Below are 24,028 nucleotides of genomic sequence, written 5' to 3'. Positions count from 1 at the left end.
AACGTTTTCTTCTAACTTTTGTGGATATTTCGCGCAAAAAAAATTTGACAGCAAATGAAGACTACAACCTAACGTCAACTATTGGATCACCTTGTTAAATTCGCCTTGGTACCGTTATAGGAGCTCGTGGAGAACCCACGAACAATCCGAGACATGTCCTTAATATTTTGAAATTTTGTGGGGGAGCTACCCGAGGGAGTTGACCGATACCCAGCAAAAGTTCAATTCCAAACATGAGTGCAAGTGATTTGGCATATTACCAACTCTTTAGGCTAATAATAGGATGACTTCCGAAATGTCAGTTGCTGTGTAAGTGTCTAAAAAATGTTGTAAAAATTCTATTCTATATCGCAGTGATACAGAATTAATGCGAAGTGTTTTATGGCGTGTCGGAAATCAGCCGTACCTCGGTGGAGACAAAATACGAAAGATATTGTTACGGAATTAGATTTAACTAACCCAGCAAAATTTGACGGAAGGGGTTCTTTGCGATGACGTGATTTCATGTCATCTTTTGCATTGGTTCAAAGGAAGTCGTGAAAGATCCGATCTTTTCATTAGGATTTGAACCAATGCAAAGGAAGTCGTGAAAGATCCGATCTTTTCATCAGCATTTGTACCCATTCCATCGATCCAATAGAGATGATGTTTGTGTTTTTATTTACACACCTGTTTATTTTCATTTTGGTATGTTCCAGTACTGCAAAAATCTACTAATTTTTACTATTTTTTCCGATAACATAAAGGAAAATTTTTTATCGTAGTAAAAATAAGTAGATTCTTGCAGTTTCTGGAACAGACCAAAGTTGTTAGAACTGTCGTCGTGATGTTGTCTTACATTTCCTGCATATCAAACAACTAAAACTTCTAAACAATTGGTATTATATGAAGTCCCAAACATCGAGCTAAAAATAGAATCGAACTGCACACATTGCTATTTTAAAAGTTCCCTTGTCTGTTCTAAATCTGACATAGAATGAAATCAATCAAATCTCGCTTCTTGGAATTTGAAAAAAAAGTCCGAAACGAAAAGGAACAAGAATCTGAAAATAAAGAAGAAACTACTTTTGGAAAGAAACAATTAAAAATAAATTAATTAAGCATAAATGGTATTTTCCATAAAAAGTCTCTCCTCCCCGTTCGTTACATTTTGTTCTTAGAGATCCCTAAAGCAAGCCGGGTTGTAGATCCCTACATATTTCCGTCACTAAACAAAAGAGTATAAATTACCAAAATGTTGTTATAAAATAACAAAATTATAAAATAAAAGTAATTTACGAAATAAAAATACTTAAAGGAGTGCATTTGGAGTCCATGTTGAAATCTGAACTGGTGATGGGAAGATAATTGAAAAAACCTTTTGTAAGATGAAAGACTATCAGTTGCGGAGAACGGAGGAAGTAATCTTTTGCGTTGCAGCGGTGGTGATTACATTGCAATTTTGGATGTAAACTTTTGAAAAACTAAACTGATAAATTAATTGTAGCTATTTCATGAATTCGTTTGAATTAATAAAGAGTTTTGTTTTTCATGAAAACCATATTTCAATACAGCATTTCCATTTTCCAAACAAGACATGAAAATTTCATGCCAAGGGGTTGGTGAATATGACATGCCAAAGCATTGGTTAAAATGACATGTCAAAGCATGGGTGAAAATGACATGTCAAATCATTGGTGGAAATGACATGCCAAAGCATTGGTGGAAATGACATGTCAACGCATTGGTTAAAATGACATGCTTAGGATCCAGAAAAGAACGTCATCTTTTGGGGTCCACGCTCATATAAAATTCATCGATGAAGATGCTAAAAAGATGACATGCTAGATCACTTGCACCCATGATTGAATGTCATCTTTGGCATCGAACATTTTGCTGGGAAACTCCGTGTAGACGTTGTTTTTTCCCCAGTACGATTTATTGTCCCATCTGGGATGTTTGTGGAACAATTATACGATTTATACCAAATAAAACAGGGTTCGTTTAAGATTACGTTTCTACAATGCTTTATTTACTTTATTACACTTATTCGGAACCGACTTTAATTACTAAGCACACAGCTTGTCTCTGGTTAGCACGCAGCTATTCTTTAACCGATCTGTTCAGTTCAACGCTTAAAACACAACTAACTCGTCGTTGCGTTTTATAATTATTAGAATTCAGTCGAAATGAAAATTGTTATTACAACATTTATTATTTATATTTATTACAATATTGTGATGAAACAAATTCTTGAACATATACAGAAGTTGACTCTGTAAAGAAAACTTAGTCTTCCATTCATTTTTCGCGTTTTTAGTTAATGATCCAAAATATCAAATAAGCAGTACAACCTGTTGCATATTCAGTCATGGTAATTCTGACAGAATAAGCAAATACACCCAGGCCTTGTTTTTCATAATTTGTTCGAACCTGACCTACCTTCCAAATTATTGTACCATGCATGGTATAAGTAAAGAGGTTGGTTTAAATGGAAACAATCTATAGAACCCTTGTTTTTCCTGAATTCCTAAAACTTCAAAATTAGTAAATACAAAATCAACAAGTGGGACTTAAGCTGAAATAAACACAAAGATGTAAAACTTAAAAACTTCACATCTTGTATAATTCGGAATATATATATATATATATATATATATATATATATATATATATATGAAGTTTTTAAGTTTTACATCTTTGTGTTTATTTCAGCTTAAGTCCATATTTTGTTGTAATTCAATTGTTTGAATAACAACAAAATATTTTAAAGTGGATAGTTCGACTCAAATTGTAGGGTAAACAGCTTTAGGGCCATACAGCAAATTTCTCATTTTGTTTAATTTGCTAGATGGCTTTATTGACCTGTTCATCGATACAGAGTCGGCGAAAAAGGGAACTGATGAAGTTGTTTGGTGACAACTGAAACTATAGTATTCCCTACCCTTCGCCCGCAACTAATCAATTTCATATCCACTTTAAAATATTTTGTTGTTATTCAAACAATTGAATTACAACAAAATATGGACTTAAGCTGAAATAAACACAAAGATGTAAAATTCACAATAAAAAACGCCAACAACAATAATAGGCATCAGCACGGCCTTGTTGACTAATGCGTAATGCAAAAACAACTTTCTTGTTGTTTTTACCCCCGCTTATTGAAGCAACATTCCTATGTTCGTATTCTTTGCGAAGCAAAGACGACATAAAAACAGTGGTGGATATACATTTCTTTAGTTCGACTCAAATTGTAGGATAAACAGCTTTAGGGCCATACAGCAAATTTCTCATTTTGTTTAATTTGCTAGATGGCTTTATTGACCTGTTTATCGATACAGAGTCGGCGAAAAAGGGAACTGATGAAGTTGTTTGGTGACAACTGAAACTATAGTATTCCCTAACCTTCGCCCGCAACTAATCAATTTCATATCCACTTTAAAATATTTTGTTGTTATTCAAACAATTGAATTACAACAAAATATGGACTTAAGCTGAAATAAACACAAAGATGTAAAATTCTGCAGTCCAACAATATCAAAAAAAAAAAAAAATCATTGTTCCACAACATCCCATACGGGACAAGGGAGACTTCTCTCATATCAATGAGTGCACCCCGATTCATATTTAGCTCAATGATATCCCAGCAAAATTGTATGGAAGTGGTTCCATGAGATGCCATGATTTCACTGGATCTTTTGCATTGGTTCAAATGAAGTCGTGAAAGATCCGATCTTTTCATCAGCATTTGAATCCATTCGAAGGAAGTGGTGAAAGATCCGATCGTTTCATCAGCATTTGAACCAATTCAAAGGAAGTCGTGGTAGATCCGATCTTTTCCTTAGCATTTGAACCCATTCCATCGATCCAATAGAGGTGAATTTTGTGTTTTTATTTTTACACATGTTTATATTCTTTTATTTATCTAAATATGTACGTTTAAAGCAATGTAAGATTTATTATGCTAGGAAGTCCCAATCATTGAGCTAAAAGTAGAGTCGGACTGCACTCTTTGGTATTAGTCGTGTTCCTTTACGTGCCTGAGGTTACCAGTTTTTACCCGCAAAGTGTTTCCTTACTTTTAAAAGCATACAATTTATATGAGAGCAGTTCACGATTTTTGCAACAATTACCATTTTTAAAAGTAAAGGAACAGAGCAATTATAAACGTTTCCTTGCCTGGTCTAGAGAACCCCTGCTCAACAAGTCGATTTGTAGATCCCTATAAAACAACAAACATTTCCAAAACGTAAAATAAAAGCCCTGTTCCTTTACGTTCAAGAATCTTCAAGTTCCTTTACTTCAGACACAATACAATTCATATGGGAGCAGTTTTCAACTTTTACTACTTTTGCCGGTTTTACCATTTTCAGAAGTAAAGGAACAGACCAAAAATTCACGAAATAGTAATCTGCAGTTGGAGTCAATGTCGAAATCTGCACTGCACTGATGGGAAGTAAAATCCTTTTATAAGATGAATCAAAACCTGTTGCGAGGGAAGCAAATTTTGTTGCGTGCAGCGGCGGTGTTTAGACTGCAACAGCTGGGACGGCCGGAAGTCAAGTTTCTCACTTAAATTTAAAACCTGTCGCTTGCCAAACACATCATTCCCGAAGTCAAAGTCTGGAAAACAGGCCAGCTACTGAAGCCCGAAAAGGATCCAGCAAAGGTGAATCTAACAAACCGATTTCGCTTTTGTCGCCCGTAGTAAGGACCCTTGTGGCTATAGTTCTTCCAGCATCAGAAATAACTTTCCAGTTGCCGATCAATAGCATAGGATCCGTAAGCAGCACAACAACTGCGCTGAAGGCCATCTCCATATTAGCAGAGGACTCACTCAGAGCAAGCCGTGCTCATAATCTAGAAAGAGAAGTCTTAAGTTACAAGAGAGAACCTCTAGATCAACAAGCCTTTCAACCAGGTTTAAGTAGCATTCACACGAATGCTTGGAGAACATCCACCATCTATCGCAGCTGAGAAGCGCCAGCTGTCAGGACAAACCAGAGTAGTTTTGTAGTTTTGGGTCAATACGCTCGGGATGGTGCAGCCGTCAAAATTCCTATAGGGCAAGTACTGATGACACCGTGGAAAACATCTGCCCAGCATACAGCACAGGCCCCCACGACACACTGCTCCTTTTCAATTGCCCTACCAATCCTGCTAAGAAACTTAAGCTCCCGGCACATACGGTCCGTTGTGCGTCCCGTCACGCGTTGAAAACAACAACCACATGAAAAAAGTGTAAGTGATGCCAAGTTTGTTCTTAAAGTTTTCATGTGGTTGTTGTAACGCGACGTACAACGGACCGTATGTATTTGGCCCTTTAAGTTTGCAGCTTTGTGGTTACAAAAAATATAAATAGCGAAATAGCCACATTCTTACGACTGATAGACCCAGAGTCAGATTAAGCAGAAAAATGAGAACACAAACATATTCAGGGCAATCATAAATATTTCCCAAGGAATTTTCCGTACGGAAAATAATCTTAAAAAGTTAAATTCTTTCAAAATCAATATTTTAAATCGTTTAAAACTACTAAAATCATTTAATTATGGAATATTCTCGTCGAATCGACAAAAAAATCACCTTGATTGACATTAATATGGAAATAAAAAAATGTGAAATTGAGGAAGGGGAACAAACTCCGCACTGAATTTTTATTCATGATCGCCCTGATTAACTACTGTTACAACAACGAGAACAAACTGCAATTATAGATGTAAACTTTATTATAATAAATTATAGTTATTTCATTAATTCCTATGAATTGATAAAATAAAAAAAAATGAAAATAATTTTTCAATACAGCATTTTCCATTTTCCGAACATGTCAAAGGGTTGGTGAAAATGACATGCCAAAGATTAGTGAAAATGCTATTCTTTGGAATTGGTTAAGATGGCATGCCAAAGCATTGGTATTGATTCCATGCCAAAGAATTGTTGAAGATGCCATTCCATCGAGTTAGTAAAGATGACATGCTTAGGATCTGAAAATGAATTGCATCTTTTGGGGGTCACGCTCTTGTAAAAAGAATGAGTGAAGATGCTGAAAAAGTGACATTCCATTTCACTTGCACCCATTCTTGAATAGCATCTTTGGCATCGAACATTTTGCTGAGATGGGACCTACTGTTTATCGCCGAGTCCGAACGGCGTGTCTTAAGACACCACTTGTGGAGAAGTTTTTCAAGGCTAAAATACTCAGAAAATGTCGCCAACATTACTGAAAAATGTTTGATGTTGCCTGGCCGGGGAATCGAACCCAAGACCTTCTGCGTGCAAGGCGGGCGTGCATACCATTGCACCACGGTGGCACCCAGTCCAACAATAAAAAACGTTTTTAAGTTTTATTATATTTTCCTTCATGTGTTTGGAATTTGAAATTCTTAAGAAACTTCACATCTTGTATAAGTCGAAAAAAATAGAGGTTGAACAGAATTTTGCAGGGCGGTTCTATTGAAGTGAGCGGCAGTATATATATATATATCCCTACACCTTCCCTACACTGCCGCTCACCGCTCACCATCGGCTTATTTACGTAACCAAAAATCTAGTTCAAGTTTCGCCTTGATGTACCTTCAAAACTTGATGTACATCAGAAACTTGGTGAAATGGAGTTGGTTTTGAATGCCTAAGCAGGAAAAACAGTATACCACCAAGTTTCCGACCTTTCTGTGTACTCAAACACAAAAAGTACAAAGGAGCTTCCAGGAGACATGTATTTATCAATGACTTATAATGTGTTACAAGGCCAAGAAAGGCTTTATCCTTACGATTTTTTTTGGAATGTAAGTGCATATTTTCTATCTTCTGATAGTCATTTAGGACTCAGTGACCAATTTCTAGAAAATTAAGGGCGGTTTAGCGCTAATTTTTCAGGAGATTCCTCTACCTTCCCTCGCTTTTTCACGCTCAGTTTCAGGCGCATACCTATATACGGACGTATATCCAGGACGTGTGTGGTGAAAAAAGTAGAACACATGTATTCTTATGAAAACTATCGAAATACCTCGAGCGTATATTTTTTAGTTGAAAAAGTTTAACTTTGACAGAACGTTATTGTTTGTATGTGTGTGTTTTGTATTTTAAAAACAAAAGCCCAACAAAACATGAAATACAATTCATTGCAAAGGAAAATTATTTGTTTTACGAATGAAAACATTTAAGTAAGTTCCGGTCGCGGATTTTGTGTTTTAAATGTGATTTGGGACTCAACGTATTTGGGTAATACGGACGCTCAGAGAGCGTTGTTTTGGTAGGTTGGTGAAATATTTGTGTACGTCCCGTCGTTATTTAGGTTTAGCAGTCATGTAAAAGACTAAAGGCCAAGTACTACCTAATTCAAATGAATTAGGCCTTTAATCTTTTACGTGAAACTGAGCGTGAAAAAAGCGGCGTATTTCATTCTGTTCACACCTTAAACGTAGGAATTAAGGTGTGAACAGAATGAGATATTCACGCTTATCCAAGCCTAAATTTGTGTAAAAGAATAAAGAAATGCAGGATCGCATTTTAATTAGGTAGTACCTGGCCTTTATTCATTTACATAAAATTGAGCGTGAAGCAATCAACAAAAGTCATTGTGTTTCTACCTTTAGATTACCTTGTAAATGTGGCGTAATCCAAAAACATATGTTTTGTTTGGTGTTTGTACTAAAATTAATTGTTTTTGTTATGCTGTGCTATCAATACGGAGTGATTATACATAAACAGAGCTTAAGAAGAAGAATTTTAGCAACATTTTCCTCGAAAGCGAAATTTGCAAATTGCAATACGAAAGCAACAGTATTTAGAGAACAAGAAACTGAGATTTTAACAAAAGCACGGATTCTAACACCAAAGAGATGAAACCAACGTTGGCAGCAGATGAAATGTTTCCGGAAGGCGGATATATGGATATGGAAGAGGTGAGATCTTGGGAAAGATTTTTTATGTTTATTACGTGCTTGGAGTAAGTTCTGCCCTGAAACCAAGAGCCCTTAAGTGCTATAGGAGGGTTCTTCCAGCACAAAAATATTAAGTACAAACGATCCAAGTATCTGTAAGGAGAAGCCCGGCTACTTATTACCTATTGTATTCTTCGCTTTAAGGGAAATGTTCGCCAGGTGACGCTAAACGAATTTTTTTCAAAAAAAAAACTTATATTCCCGTTAAAGCTACACAAAGAATGTTCTAGCTTGGGTAAAAAATACATTCGTATCTGTCTATAGACAAAGGATGTTTTTGTTGCGGAATCCGAGGTATGGACCATCAAAGTTCCGCAAGCGTCCTTGATTTGATCTCATTGTTTTGGAATTGAAATACATAAATTCTCCACCGATACAACTTTCTTCTTAAAAGGAGATTTTGTCTTAAATTCCCTACTACTCTCGTTTATCGAGGAAGCGGCTGTTCTTCTGTTGACACGGTTAGGTTATAGGATGCGCAGTGCGGTCCATTGTGTTCATACTGATAAAATAAGAAATAAAAAAAGGTAGGAGGAGGAAGGCCGAAGGACAGGAAAGAGGTAGAAGGATAGTCGATATAACAGAGTGGTGGGGAATAGGTATATGTTAACCATAGTCACTGAAGGCTCCTGCAGTTAATTCAACAGGACGGCATCGTCTATGGAGGAAAAATTACGCCAAACAGCCTGTGTCTTTTGACTGATAGTCTAGGACACCGGCAGATAAGGTGCTCCGGTTTTTGTCCTCCCACTTGTCATAGATCTAATGCTACAGTGACCAGTAATGAAGTAGTGTAACGAATTATTCGGGCATGTTCTGGCATTCACCACTGCACCTCACGTGTATCGAACACACTTAAAACACACATAGTTCTGCAACACACTTTACACCTAGATGGGGTGTATTCCTCACACTGTAATTTTGATGGCGAGAGCTGAATTTATCCTTATTTTTTAAAGAAACTAATTAAAAATTTCTGCAAAAAACTGTATAGGATTAAAATTTAATGCGTTTCCTATGAGCATTTAAAAAAAAGTGGGAGTAGTTAATTTGGTTTACATATGCGGCTACGAGAGTTTTTAGGGAAGGGTTCTTTGTTTCAATACAAAGAACTAAGAGAACTGATGAGTCCAAGTGGCATTGGACGAAACTAATCTTCTCTGCCATCCCCTAAAGAAATCAATTTTAACTACATCCCACTTTAAACTTGTTGTTTTGAAATTTGAAAACAACAAATATGAGATTAAGCTTGACTTGCATACAAATAGCATTTACAAAAATATTTTATTTTCTTAACAAAATATGATTTAAAAATGTATTTTTTCTTAAAGTACCAAATTCAACATGTAGAAGTTGGTTTCTTTGTTTACGTCTATTTCGTAAACAATTAAACGAACAAAGCATGTGTATTCGTTGATGCGCCAACACAGACTGGTATTTTTTCATTGTTAATGATAAAATTTGAAAGCTCTAATAAAACTTTCCAAAGTTCTTTCGTGAAATATGAAAGCTGTTTTCACGTGAAATGCAGAAACGCAATTGCTTTCACAGGTGAAGTGCATGTGTGATGTGAAATGGATGCACGGTGAATTCCAGAACATGGCCGATTGTTCGGAATTATATTAGGTTTTGTTTTGTTATGTATCGGATTGACCCGAGATGATATCACCTTTTGTTCCTACTTGTCCCTATTTGTATTTAATTTCATTTATGTACATATATATTTCTCTTCCCTTTTCAGTCCGGTGGATCCTCGGCAATACTCATGGATTTGGCCAGCAATGAAAAACATGTTCATGCCGATTTCTATAATGATTTTGATGATCTCTTCGATGATGAGGATGATGATTTGTTTAGTTTGGATGCGAATGCTTAAATAAAGTACCCCCTCATAATAAAACTCAATATTGAATACTCTTTTCATTTATAATTGTTTTCTTGGGATTTTGTCGTGTGTTGTTTTTTTTAGAAACGCTTATATTACACTGAATGCGCATTTGTTTTGTTGTTTTGTTTTTATTTTATTATTATTTTGCAGGCTAACTTGATTTGTGTTAGGTTTTGTTTAGTTTTTTGTTTTGTTTAATATTTCTTTTTTACAATTATTTATCATTTCCGTTACAAATGAAAACTAATTTAAAAAAATACAACTTAAGCAAGACTAGCACCTTTACAATAATAATAATAATAAAAAGGAGAAATGAAGGCGTTGGGAAAAGAAGTTGAGGAGGGAATAAAAACTTTAAACATAACATAATTAATTCATACATTTGTGGGCGTATTATAGTTCTTGGGAGTTAGTGTAAATAACATACGTACATAATTTAATAAAGCATCATTTAGTTTTCTTTACTACAGAGTTTCGTCTTGAATGAACAAGTAATAATAATACAAACGTAATAAATTCTACACAATTAAGAAAAAGAAACAATAGACGAAAATTAAAACAAAGAAAAAACTATATTTAATAAATACATATTGCAATTACATTGTTTTTTTGAGAATGCTAAGGACGATTTTTTTATATTTTCTTTATAAAGATATCAGTACGACGAGTTCATCTTATAAAAATGGGTGAGTGTTTTTGTTGTGTATATACGTGTGTGTGTTTATTTCTTCCGGTGTGATATAAAAAAAATAACAGTGACGACGACGAGTACAAGGCCTTTTTCTTCATTTTACACTTAAAAATAATTTACTTTTAGAGGAGGAGGGAGGCTTGGGGTTTGGATATCTTTCACTGTATACTCTTCTTTACGATTTGTTACAAGGGCGGAAAAGAGGGGGTAGGGGCGTAAGGAAAAAATTTAGCGATTTGTATATCCTAAATAACCGATCTTGTCCAATTTTCCGTGTGTTTTTGCCTAAATTGTAATTGTGTGTGTGATTTTTTTTTCAAAATTTTCTTTTCGGACTTTCTTTTTCTCTTTCAGATAGAATGTTTTTGTTGTTTTTCTTCTCTTTTTTCTTGTTAAAAAATTGCTTTATAAACTTAATAACTAAACAAAAAATCAATAATATTTTAACCATCTAATGGTGGCCCTAGGTAAACCATAGAGACCTCCGTATTGCCATAAACCGCTGATACCGTGGGGTATAATTTTTTACCCGGCAGTCCTGAGGAAAAGACAAAGAAGTTAGAAAAGAAATTTAGTTGAATTTTACCTTCAATATTAAAATAAATATTTATTCAAGATCAAGTTCATGTTTGTGCAATGTTTACAACAGATGACGATGGTAGTGATACTACCAAAGTTTTATGTAATTTTTTAAAATAGATTTTGACGTGTTTTTGCGATCTTTATTTTCAAGAAGATGCAAAAAATGACAAAAACCTAACCTCGAATTTTAATATGTAGTTATTTCAATATTAAAAGAAATCGTTCTTACCTCTAAATGCAACTCCTAAAAATTCATAATTTTTTTCAAACGATAATGTATTTTCATCGCAGTCTAATATTACACGTATTCTTTCACCCACCTGCAACAAATGAACATAGCTTGATTACAGAATCAAATTTCTCAATAATTTCCCACAACTCACCTGATATTTAGGTGCATTGTTTAATAATGGATAACTGCCCTGTACATCTCCATTATGTAACAAATGATTTTCAACTAAATTCCAACCCCAACTTTGATCATCCGATCCCAATAAGGCCACATAACCATGGCATTGTAATGCTGCTTCTTTTGTTGATATACCGACAACAGCTACTGTGCCCAATGGTCCCTCCCATATCACTTCCCAGGTGTGACGTCCTTGACGAAAACCTTGTTTACCCCTCGCTGCATCGGTACTTTGAGCAACGGGATTTCTAGAAAAAAAGAAGAAGAAAGGTAAGACATAATTTTTGAGGCATAGTTCAATTTTCACAAGCCATATAAAATATTGTGTTGTGTTCCCACCTTGTCTTGGATCTACATTTAAGGACCTTAAACGAAATATTTCTGCTTCTGAAAGTCTACACTACCTGAAGGAAAATATCATTGGCAAGATAGAAATAACGAGGCTATCAAATATGGTTCTGTACATGAACGAGAGAAAAATCAAACCAATAACCTTACTAATGCTGAAAGGAGTCACTCTCGAGCTCTCTTTCAGAAACCAAGTACTTCGACATCACTCTGGACCACCAATTAACGTAGAAAATAAACGACGATGAATATGCCAAGAGAGGTCTAATTGTTTTGTATTCCTGCAAGAATTCCATTGGCAAAAGCTGAGGACTGAAACCACAGATCACCCATTTTTACAATCATTTCTTACATTTTAGACAATCAATTCTTGCATATGGAGTTCTGGAGTAGTGGAATGCTTTGATCAAGAAAACTGAAATTATATAATCAGCCTGATCATGAATGTAAGCTCCGCGTGAGTTTTGTCTTTCTGCCGTTGTAAATTAAAGGAGAAAGTGAAACAACTCACGAGGAGTTGATATTCATGATTGGACTGAATGTTCAAAGGGTGGCATCAAATCCGAACGGCTGCGGGTTGATCGACACAGAATTGACCCGGAGCCACACTACATCAGCATTCCGGCCAGCGGCTGTCACCACGGTATACATATGTAATATAACAGTCCTGTGTGAAACTGCCGAGGTGGAGTTGCTTACGTATACATCCCGCCGATAAATAGCTATACTTCAGGTTATAGGGCCTGCTTTTGGAGGGTCATAACCATCTGGCCTTGGGGGACTTTAATGCTCATCATGAGTTGTAACCATCGTGCTACTTGGTCTGACAAATGACGACACCTGTTAACAAGTCGTTTTTCAAGGGTCAGACCATCTCCCCGTTATTGTCTATATTAGCAGACCGCACGATTCCATCACCTCTAAACGCCGCGCTTTAGGCAATCATGGGAAAACTAACTGGCTTAGTTTCAGCGAGTTCACTAATCACCGCTTCAGAGACCTGCCCAACTCTGCTAATTTTCGGGTAGCAGAAAGGACTTTCCTGCTGGGCGAATAGCCGAAGTGAGACCAAATTACCGAGCAGAGGGGAAGAGGGAAATGAGCATGATGAGCTTCGTCGAGGCAACCGCAAGAACCCTAGAGTAGTAGTAGATATCTTTCTGCCGAGAAGGAAACACCACAAATTACAATGGCTGATGTTGGGAATGCCAACAGAGGAACGCTAAATCATCCAAAGTGTAGGGCCCCGACTGAATCTGCATGGTAATTCTGAAACAGTCGTACGTGAAAATCAGGAACAAGAAGTCCAAGCCCCATAGAGTGAAACAGGGAGTTTGATCATGGAATGGCATCTCTTGAACTGATTAACCCCTACCTGTCCCCACTTGTCTCCTCATTCTTTATAGACACAGACTTTCCAGGTTTTGAATCTGGACACAGAGGAACTGTAGTAAGATAACTGAAAAAGATATATATTTTAACTAACAATAACAACATCGAGAATGTCATATCATTTGTCACTGGCCGCATCCTGAAGATTAATCATAGCCTGACAGTCCAGCAAGTTCTATACGAGTATGAACCAATCCACGACCTACATAAGTAGCCATCTCCCAGCATTTGCTGAATTCAGAGATCTCTGCCAAAGAAAACCAAAAACATCTTTGGGTAGCTTCGATCAGGCCGATTAACGATCCTCAACACATATCAGGTCGAAATCACCACAAGCGTTGAAGATATCTTGTCACAGATAAGGACCCCTCGACACCAAACTTCTCTTCGATTGCCCTGCTAAATATACAGACCTTCGCCTTTTATATCTGTGGATCCAACATATAGAAGTGACAAATTTCCTATCACACACACATAATGGAAAATTTTGAGGCAAAACGAGACATCCCAATTGTTACAACAACTATTCGGTCTCCCGATTCTTAATGGATGTTGGCTGCAGTTTAGACTACAGAATTTTTAAGTTGAAACACAGGGGCTAGAAATAAGAATCCTTAATCATAGACTATTGAATATATCGCTCATTTACTCAAAGAGTGACACATCTCAAAAAAATCGAGTTCGAGAAAAACGCGTTTTATGTTAGCGATTGACATTTGACTTCATAATATAAAAAGATCATTACACAAAAACTAAAAGAAGTACTTCGACCATATTTTGCAAACAGCTAGCCAGATATCAGTGCTAAATTTCTGTGCAAGATCAAGCATAATTTGAAGCGTTTTAGTGCTTCCTGAATTCAAAAAACGTTTGTGTTGAATTATGCGTAACTCGTAGTAAATGAGCTGTAACTCGTCGTGTTTTTTTGATATCAGCATGAAAATTTGACACAAGATAAAGTAGAGGTCGTAGAAAAAAATAGAAACTACTAACTCAGAAAACGCATTTTTTGAGTTATGCCACTCTGAGTAGATGAGCGATATGTATTTGAGTTCCTACAATAACAACAAGAACCCTAGGTTCAAGATCCCCCCTAGCAGATCCCTTTGTCATGTGTACCTCTTTTGTTGTTGTAGCAGCATAAGTTCAGTGCTGGGTTGGCAGCCGCTGGGCGAAACGCTTTTGGTTTCGGGACAATCCGGTACCTCTGGTAGCCCTGTTTAGAATGATATATATATATTTTTGCTGCGGGAGTCTATACTTCCCGAGATATGGGCTTTCAAATTCTTCAAGAACACTTATTTTTATCTCATTATTTTGAAAGACAACCGCAACCATTGGAGTACCATTTTTAAAATCTTGAAATCCATCACTGGCTATGCGATAAAATTGCCGTTGATAAGTATAAGTTGTTGTTGATGTCTGGCCTTTTGGCGGAAATTTAGGACTTTCACGTATGGCCAAATTACAACAGCCGCTACACCAGAAAGTCTCCCTTTTTTTAAGTATTCGTTTTTGTGGTTGGCTGGCCTCCCACTGGATATTTTTGATTATGCACAAGATCAACACGCTTTAAAATCTCCCATTTTGTCCTGGTGGTCTTTTAAAACAATAACAACAAAATATTTTTTCGCAAAAATGGACTTCTGCAATAAAAGTCAGACCAATCATGAATGTAATCTCCCCGTGAATTTTGTCTTTCTGTCGTTGCAACTTAAAGGAGAGAGTGAGCCTGCCCGTCTCCAGGGCAACTAGCGGTAGACATGTCAAAGAGATCGACGAGGGTGTCTTAAACTAAACATAAGCTCGCAATCCTAGCTAACATCGGCTAAATATTCGTCTCCCTATTTGAGGCACCTGAAATTCCAAACCTTCTTGAAATTCCTAATGAAACACCTCTACCAATCCTGCAAAATATCTAACCAAAATTAATTAAGCAAATCTTTCTTTCTCTCGTGTAACAACAAATCGGAAACAACTTACCTGTGTAACGTAAAACCATTTGGTTTAATATATACATTCCTTGAACAGTCATTTGGATTCCAGGCGTGATAATAGGCTCGCAATTTCATTTTGTATGTGGGTAGCGATGACATTAAATCGGATTTCAACGCTTCTTCGGGTAACTTTCGAATACAATGTGAACGCCACACATCACTGTTTTCGTCGTCGAGAAAATGTTTCCAACTTCGACAGACGAGGGCACAATTCCGCAGATCACTTAAATCCAAATATGAAAATATTACCTCCAAGACATTATGATTGATCATGGACGATATAAGGTCGACCATGATGATATTGTCGGTAGACAACAATGCAGCAGAACGAACGACAACAGCAAACAGTAGCAAGAAAAATGTTGTGGAATGAATGTGGATATAAACGGTAGGGTCGTCGGTCGGTCAGTCACTCAGCCACACAAAACTACTCCTCCTTTGCATGCAGAGAAGAGGTACTTGAACACGAACTTCCTTTTGTTTTGTTCTTTAGTCTTCAGATACAAGATAAATAGATGCTTTATTTTCTTTTTAACTGACGTCTACCAAAAGTCGTTGTCGTCTACCCCTTTCCACTCCTTTTCTGTGCTGCTTTGTATTTATCCAACAAGACGACACTTCACACACGTAAAACAAAATACTCGGCAATTTATTTATCAAAGTGTAAATGTTGTTGTTTCTGTGTTTCCCGTTTAAAAGTTGGTAGAAATTTCACTTAATTTCTGTTCAGTTGTATTTTTCTTAAAATATTTATACATTTTATAAAATAACAAAATAAAAGTTTAGTTTGGGTGTTTGGTTTTGATTGGATTGGATGTATGAAAAAAACTCCGGAGTGTCAAAAGAAGAGTTCTATAGATCCGACAACGAAATGTCATACAAATGTCATGTAGACAAATGAAATAAAAGAAAATGAAAAAAAAAAAAACAGACAGGAATTAAAATGCAACAATGGGAAATGAAGTGAGGGGTTGTATTTTGGATTGGACGTTAATTTTCAAAATATACAACAAATTGAAATTTTTATTATTAGCCCTGTTCCTTTACGTGCAAGAATCTTCAAGTTTTACAACTTTTTACTGGAAAAGCGTTCCTTTACTTCAGACACCATACAATTCATATGGAAGTAGATTACAACTTTTGCTACTTTTGCCAGTTTTACCATTTTTAAAAGTAAAGGAACAGACCATTTATAACAAGTTCACGGCATTATTAACAATATTTCTAAAAACTATTTTCAAAGAAAAGTGCGAAAACTTTTGTTTTATGCCCTGATTGTTTCTTCTATCAGATCAATGTCGTTAAAGGCTAGTCTGATATGAGGCAAGCCTGGCTGATACAGGACTTTCCAAATATCATTAAATTGTTTGTACATGCTCTTGACATAACCCTTAATGATTCTTTATATTCATTTTTGAAAAATAACTTCAAAAACTAAAAATTTCTAGCCAAATTGAATACAAAGGGACATTAAGTTCAATCATGCCAAAATTACGTCAGGAACATCATTTTTTTTCTATCGAAATCAATGGCAAAACTACTGAAAACGGGAAACTGGGAACCAATTATTCCACCATTCTGATCACTAAAATGGCATAAAAAGCGAAAAATTTGGAAATTATTAATCGATTATTGTGGTGCGTCATTTTCAATGCTCATTTTTTGATTTCCGGTAAAATTTTAGTATAACGGTACTGTAAACGGAATATTTCTGTATGCCATTTTAAAGAACACTTTTCAGCCTACAAAATTGTTTTTTTAATTGTTAAAAAATTTCAGCTCGTTTCCAAGTTAAGTTCCAAGTTTCCGATCGGTAGAGACTTACGACTGTTTTTATTCGTCGCTAACATACCGAAAAACATCGGTAATTACCGAAATTATAAGAATTTTAATTTTGCCAACAATTGTCGGTAACTCAGAAAATAAGTTAGAGAATCGCACTACTGACAGTTTGACTTTATTTTCTAAAATAGTGATTAGAACTACTTTCCGGTTTCGTGTAGAATATACCAAATGCCACTCCCATGTGCCGAAATAGCTCAGTTGGGAGAGCGTTAGACTGAAGATCTAAAGGTCCCCGGTTCAATCCCGGGTTTCGGCAGAGAAATCTTTTTTGTTTCTCCTGTGCTGTATTTATTTCTTTTTTGTTGTTCAATTGAATTTTATTGTGATTGACTATTCATTCACGATAAAAAATAACATGACATACTTTTAGGCGTATGTCTGATTGTTTGCCATATATTGTTGAAATTGGTTATTTGGACAAAGTTTACTATGTGCCGAAATAGCTCAGTTGGGAGAGCGTTAGACTGAAGATCTAAAGGTCCCCGGTTCAATCCCGGGTTTCGGCAAAATTTTTTTTTGTTTTTTTTTTTAAATTAAATTTAATTTGAATAAAAATTAAATAAACGCCAAATAAAAATTAAATTACGAATAAATTAAAGTAAAATAAACTTAAATTAAAATTAAATAATAACTAAATTAAAATGATATTAAATTTAAAATTAAATTACAATAAAATTAAAATTATAATGGTTTTTGATGGATGTTTTTTGTTGTTTTTCAATTTTTATTACATATTTCCAATATTTCGACTGCCATCGACCAACGATGAACACGAAGAGAGCATTAGTATGGTGAATCGTACGTAAACGTAAAGGCGAGTACTCATCTTGTTCATATATGCCATCGACAGTCATCTTCGGGATTAGTTTTTTGTGAGAGAAGAAGAAATTAAATTCAAATTAAATTAGAATAAAAATAAAATAAAATTAAAATTACATAAAAGTAACATTCAGATTATATAAAAATTAAATTACAATTAAAATAAATCAAACTAAAATTAAATTAAATCTAAATTAAAATTAAATTTACTAAACTAAATTTAAATTAAATAAGAATTAAATTAAAATTAGATTAACATTAAATTAAAATTAAATTAAAATTACATTCAAATCAAAATAAAATTAAATTAAAACTAAATTACAATTAAATTAAAACCAAACTACATTAAAACAATTAAAATAAATTAATATTAAACTAAATTAAAATAGAACATTGGTGGCGTTTTTTATTGGGATAGCTGATACAATTAACATTAAAATTAATTTTTATTAATTTTATTAAAACAAATTAAATTAATTAAAATTAAAATAAAAACTAAATTAAAATTGAATAAAAGTTAAATTTAAATTAAGTTGATAGAAATTGTAATTAATCGGAAATCACCTTCAAGTAAAAAGCGTTGGTTTATTTTTATACAAAGAGTTCAACGTTTTAGTAAAATCTCTGTACCTTGATGTGATTTATATCTATACAATGACGTTTCCCAAGATATGTGACCTAATATTTCCTCATTGTCACCAATAAAAATTTGAGCATAGCCCCACAATTCAACTTCCACAGTCTTGCCGGTACAGCTACCATTCACCTTGGCTCCGGATATGCATTCAAAACATAACCATTACCATCGAAGGCTATGCATTCAAAACATAACCATTACCATCGAAGGCTACAAAAGCCCTATCACCACTACAGAAACGACAGACTTTAATTGTCGGTTTCTTCAGATTTCTTCAGCATCGAATCAAATATTCAATTTTATAGTTCAATTTATTTTAACAGTTCAATTTTGTTTTATATAAAAAGTTTGTAAAACTTATAAGTAAATCTTATATTTAGTAGTTGTTGTTGGTCTTTGGTTCTAATTAGATACATAGATATTTTAATTTATTTTACCAGTAAACTTATATAAAAAGTTTGATAACAATTCCGCAAAATAAGTACATTTATGAAGTAAAATTAAATAATAACTATTTGTTGTTTTTATACCCTCCACCATAGGATGGGGGTATATTAAGTTTGTCACTACGTTTGTAACTACTCGAAATAATCATTGTAGACCCCACAAAGTATATATATTCTTGATCAGCGTGCAATTCTACATCGATATAGCCATGTCCGTCCGTCTGTCCGTCTGTGGAAATCACTCTAGCGTCCGAACGGATTGACGTAGGTTGATGAAATTTTGGGAAATATGTTATATTTACGTAGGACTTTTGGTATTGAAAGCGGGCTATGTAGGTCCACGCTTTTGTATAGCCCCCATACAAAATGACGCGTAACGCGTCGTCGTTTTAAGGAATTTTAAAGATATTTGGCCCATTTTACCACCGAATTGGTTGTAATTTGGTACTTTGTGTCTCCAGAGGCCAACAAATATTCCTACCAAAGTTGGGTTATATAGGTCCACGTTTTGGTATAGCCCCCATATAAGGCCCCATATAAAGTACGCGTCATTTTAATATATTTTGAATGTATTAGACCCATTGGACCACAGAATTGGTTGTAATTTGGTATTTTGTGTCTTCAGAGGCCAAAAAATATTCCTACCAAAGTTGGGTTATATAGGTCCACGTTTTGGTATAGTCCCCACATAAGACCCCTTATAAAGTACGCGTCATTTTAATATATTTTGGATGTATTAGACCCATTTGATCAAAGAATCGGTTGTAACTTAGTATTTTGTGTTTCCAGAGGCTAAGAAACATTTCTACCATAAAATGTTTATATAGGTCCACGTGTTGATATAGCCCCCATAATACAATATCTCCCGATTTTCGATATTTTTAACGTTTTAGCCTCATTATCACACCTTTGATATTTAGTCTTCTTTAGGCGTATAAAACTTTCCCCCAGAAATTTGTAGGTATAGGTCCACGCCATCATATAGCCCCCATAGAACGGTACCTTCCGACTTTCGGTATTTTGAAGGTTGTGGCCACATTAAACCACCGAAATGGCTGAAATTTGTGGTGGAGGGTATAAAAAGTTCGGCCCGACCGAACTTAACGCTTTTCTTACTTGTTTAATTTGCAATAGCGTTGTAAGGTTTTTACTGAAATGTTATATTTCGATGCCACTAACTTCTTGTCGTCTCCTTTTAAACATTCTTCAACTTCAAAAAGGTTCTTTTTTTTAAGTCTTGGCCTATATTTGATTATATTCAATTGGTTGTTATTTACTTCATTGAAAATGTGTTGTTGAAAAGCATAGTAAGATAATCCATGTCTTTTACTTACAACTCTTAAGGAGGCACCACCTTTCACATCTTCTTGTGCAGCTTCATTTAATTTAACTAATTTTTCTTTACTACATCTAGTTTTCTTTATTGGTTTAATAGGAGCTTTTTCTTAATTCTTTGTCTTGAAGTGTATCTTTGAAAAGAAGAGCACGGTATTCCATGTTTATACCCTACACCACTATGTGGGGAGGGTATTATAAGTTGGTTTTGGCCAAAAAGTTTGTAACGCATCGAAATATATACCAAAATGAATGTCTCGACGAGCTGAGTCGATCTGGCTATGTGTGTCCGTCCGTCTGTCCATCTAAACCTTGTAATCACGCTACAGGTCGCAATTTTGATCGGATCGTCACGAAATTTTGGATGTTGATGGGGGTCCCGGAGGGACGGATAATATTTAGGGGTTAGAAAGGGCAAAAAACTTAGGTGGATAAAAATACAACGTTTTTTTTTCCAAAGCGAATATCTCAGCTTCTATATGGGGTATACCAAAACCAAAACCTGACAATGAAAGTAGAAAATATCACCTTTCAAATGATGTGAAGTAGGTGCTCGTAGGTGACAGACAACGAAGATATCACAATAGTAGCAAATAAAACCCCAATTTTTATTTTTACGATTTTAATTATATTGACGAATATCACAGCTTTGGTTGAAAATTTTCCAAAAGATCCCGTCTTTACAATGATGCAAACTAGGTCGGCGTAGGTAACCAAATAACGGAGATATCGCAATAGTCGGTAATACATCCCATTTTTCTATTTTTTTTGAAATCACGCTACAGGTCGCAATTTTGATTGTATCGTCACGAAATTTTCGGGGTTAATGGGGGTCCCAAAGAGAAAGAAGCCTATTGATTTTGATGATGGTCGGATAATATTCAGGGGTCGGAATGGGCAAACACTTATCTGGAGAAAGGTCAACGTTTTATTTCAAAGCCAATATCTCTGTTTCTTTAAGAGGTGTATCTAAAGCAAAACCTGGCAAGGAAAGTAGAAAATATCACCTTTACAACGATGTAAATTAGCTGCTCAAACAACAGAGATATCGCAATAGTCGGTAATGCATCCCATTTTCCGATTTGTTTGTAATCACGCTACTGGTCGCAATTTTGATCGGATCGTCACGAATTTTTTGGGAGTTGATGCGGGTCCCACAGAGGAAGAAGCCTATTTAGTTTGGTGATGGTCGGATAATATTCAGGAGTCGGAATAAGCGAAAAGCTTATGTGGAGAAAAGTCAACGTTTTTTTCTTATGCGAATATCTCCGCTTCTGGTTGGAGTATTCCAAAAGGAATACCCGTCAATGGAAGAAGAAAAGATCTCGTTTATATTGATGCAAAGTATGTTGGCGTAAGTGCAAAAATTCAGTAATATACCCAATTGATTTTTGTGATAGTCGGATAATATTTAGGGGTCGGAATGGGGAAAACTCATTTGGAGACAAATTCAAAGTTTTATTCTTTGTGAATATATCGGCTTCTAGTAGGGGTATTCCAACGGCAAAGCCTGTCAATGGAAGAAGAAAATATTACCTTTACATTGGTGTAAAGCAGGTTGGCGAAGGTGGTCAAACAAGGGAGATACCACAATAGTCGGTAATGCATCCAATTCTTAAATTTTTTGCAATCAAGCTATACTCGTAGGTCGTAATTTTGATCGGATGGTCACGAATTTTTGGTTGCTTATGGGGGTCGCAGAGAGAAAGAGGCATATTATTTTTTGTGGTAGTCGGATTATATTCCCTAAAAGAAATGTTTAACAGTGAAAAGCTTATGCACAGGGGTAGTGGTGTAGGGTATCACATGGTCGGCCCCGTCCCGACTATAGCCTTTGCTCACTTGTTTTTACTTACAACTTTTAAGGAGTCACTACTCGTCGCATATTCCTGTGCAGCTCCATTTAATTTATCTTTACCACAATTATTTCTAGATCTCCTCATGTTATTTTTTAAAAGGTAGTATTGTAAAGCATTGTACGTAATTCCATGTTTTTTTACTTACAACATCCAAGGAGTCACTACCGTTCGCATATTCCTGTGCAGCTTCCTTAATTTTAAAATTCTTATTTATATCATTAGTTGTAGTTTTTTCCCTTTTTGTGAACGTATAGTCGTAAAGCTTTGCAACACAATCCATGCTTTTTACTTACCGTTTCTTACATAGTCGGAGTTTACACGCACAAATTACTCGGGAAAGAAAATTGAGTTTTTGGGCAATAGGGGGTAGGAAAGAGTATTGAGGAGATCGTTTCTCCCCGCTCTCTCCCAAAATCTGAATTTAGGGGTCTATTATGGATAGCAACTCAACTGTAATTGCGTTGCCAGAAGATAAAATCATGCGACCAAAATGATTAAAAAGACGGAAATTTTTGTCAAATTCAATCAATATCAGTGTTTTGAACCTTCAGCTATTACTTTTATTGTAAAAAAGTATACATTTTAAGGCGGAAATAGAAAATGTTATTACTAATTTTGCTGAGGGCAACGCAACTGGAGTTGGGTTGCTATCCGTAATCGACCCCTTACTTTCCCGAGTAATTTGTGCGTGCAAACTCCGACATAAAGCTTAAAGTTGACGATTCTGGTTATCCTTTGCCACTTTTTTCAAGAGTCGGAGTTTACACGCACAAATTACTCGGGAAAGAAAATTGAGTTTTTGGGCAATAGGGGGTAGGAAAGAGTATTGAGGAGCTCGTTTCTCCCCGCTCTCTCCTAAAATCTGAATTTACTTTCCCGAGTAATTTGTGCGTGCAAACTCCGACATAAAGCTTAAAATTGACGATTCTGGTTAGCCTTAGCCACTTTTTTTCAAGAGTGCTCTTGGGAACGGCATAAACTTCGTCAGCTTGCTTAGGGTACATTCTGCCCAGTAGGCATGCTATGTATAACAGCGATTTCCATGGCTTCTGGAGAGTATTACTTTGTTTTATTTGTATTGGTTTTATTATTATTATTATTATTTTGTTTTTGCTTGTGGTTGGAGGCTTGCTCTGCTGGTTTTCGGAATCTTCTTCAACTTGTTCCCACAGATTTTCAATTATATCCGGTTCGTCGGTTAATGGTGTTGAGGTTGTGGGTTTTTGTTTCCTGGTGTTGAGATTGACGACTGTTCGAGCTGTGGTGTTGAGATTGAGGGCTGTTCGAGCTGTGGTGTTAAGATTGAGGGCTTTTCGAGCTGTGGTGTTCAGATTGAGGGCTGTTCGAGCTGTTCAGTCTTCAATCTTGTTGGATCTTTCCTGTCTCCGATCTTTGGTGATGTCTGTCTAGCCGTTGCTACTGTTGTCTTCGATCTTGTTGGACCTTTCTTGTCTGCGATCTTTGGTGATGTCTTCGTAGTCGTTGCTAATGTTAGATTTTGGCAAGTACAGTGAATCGCAGTCAAAAGTATCCACTTCAATTTCTTTCATTAAAACTGCGATTGCTAAGAGTTAATTAATGATAGCGATTTCATTCCTTTTTTTATATTTTTACATTAGGGTCTTAACTTAAATATAATGAAAAAATGAAATTAACGAAATTAGGGTAACTTTATATAAGAAAATTAAAGTTGTTAAACAACATCGATTTCTATCTCACAGTGAAAAGTATCCCCACTAAAATGTTTTTATACAAAAATGATTTCTTAGGTGTTTAGCATTTGGTATGATATCCTGTGTTATCCTTTAGTATAGATTTAACTAAATTTTCGGTGTAAGAAATCTGAATTGTTCCC

General features: G+C 35.4%; 2 protein-coding genes and 2 non-coding genes across 4 annotated transcripts; 3 read left to right on the top strand and 1 right to left on the bottom strand.

The window, feature by feature from the left end:
- Window positions 1-7,677: 7,677 nt before the first annotated feature.
- On the top strand, window positions 7,678-9,830 carry LOC141405208 (COP9 signalosome complex subunit 9). Its single transcript, XM_073989298.1, has 2 exons — window positions 7,678-7,886; window positions 9,667-9,830. The coding sequence occupies exons 1-2, from the start codon at window positions 7,824-7,826 to the stop codon at window positions 9,799-9,801; spliced, it is 198 nt and encodes a 65-aa protein (XP_073845399.1). The 5' UTR covers window positions 7,678-7,823; the 3' UTR covers window positions 9,802-9,830.
- Window positions 9,831-9,921: 91 nt separating this feature from the next.
- On the bottom strand, window positions 9,922-16,127 carry Fsn (F-box synaptic protein). Its single transcript, XM_073989297.1, has 4 exons — window positions 15,219-16,127; window positions 11,470-11,743; window positions 11,316-11,406; window positions 9,922-11,042 (listed from the first exon to the last, which is right to left on the bottom strand). Exons 1-4 carry the CDS (start codon window positions 15,524-15,526, stop codon window positions 10,948-10,950), a joined length of 768 nt encoding a protein of 255 aa, XP_073845398.1. The 5' UTR covers window positions 15,527-16,127; the 3' UTR covers window positions 9,922-10,947.
- Window positions 16,128-17,260: 1,133 nt separating this feature from the next.
- Window positions 17,261-17,333, top strand: TRNAF-GAA (transfer RNA phenylalanine (anticodon GAA)). The gene has a single exon. It is a non-coding gene; the product is annotated as a tRNA-Phe (tRNA).
- A 177-nt stretch (window positions 17,334-17,510) lies between these two features.
- Window positions 17,511-17,583, top strand: TRNAF-GAA (transfer RNA phenylalanine (anticodon GAA)). Its single transcript has one exon. It is a non-coding gene; the product is annotated as a tRNA-Phe (tRNA).
- The last annotated feature ends 6,445 nt before the right edge of the window (window positions 17,584-24,028 follow it).

The sequence above is a fragment of the Musca autumnalis genome, unplaced genomic scaffold, assembly GCF_047663935.1.
Source record: "Musca autumnalis isolate F117 unplaced genomic scaffold, ASM4766393v1 scaffold_5, whole genome shotgun sequence".
NCBI lineage: Eukaryota > Metazoa > Arthropoda > Insecta > Diptera > Muscidae > Musca > Musca autumnalis.
Note: the sequence above shows the minus strand (reverse complement) of the source record. Positions and strands in the feature narration are given on the sequence as shown.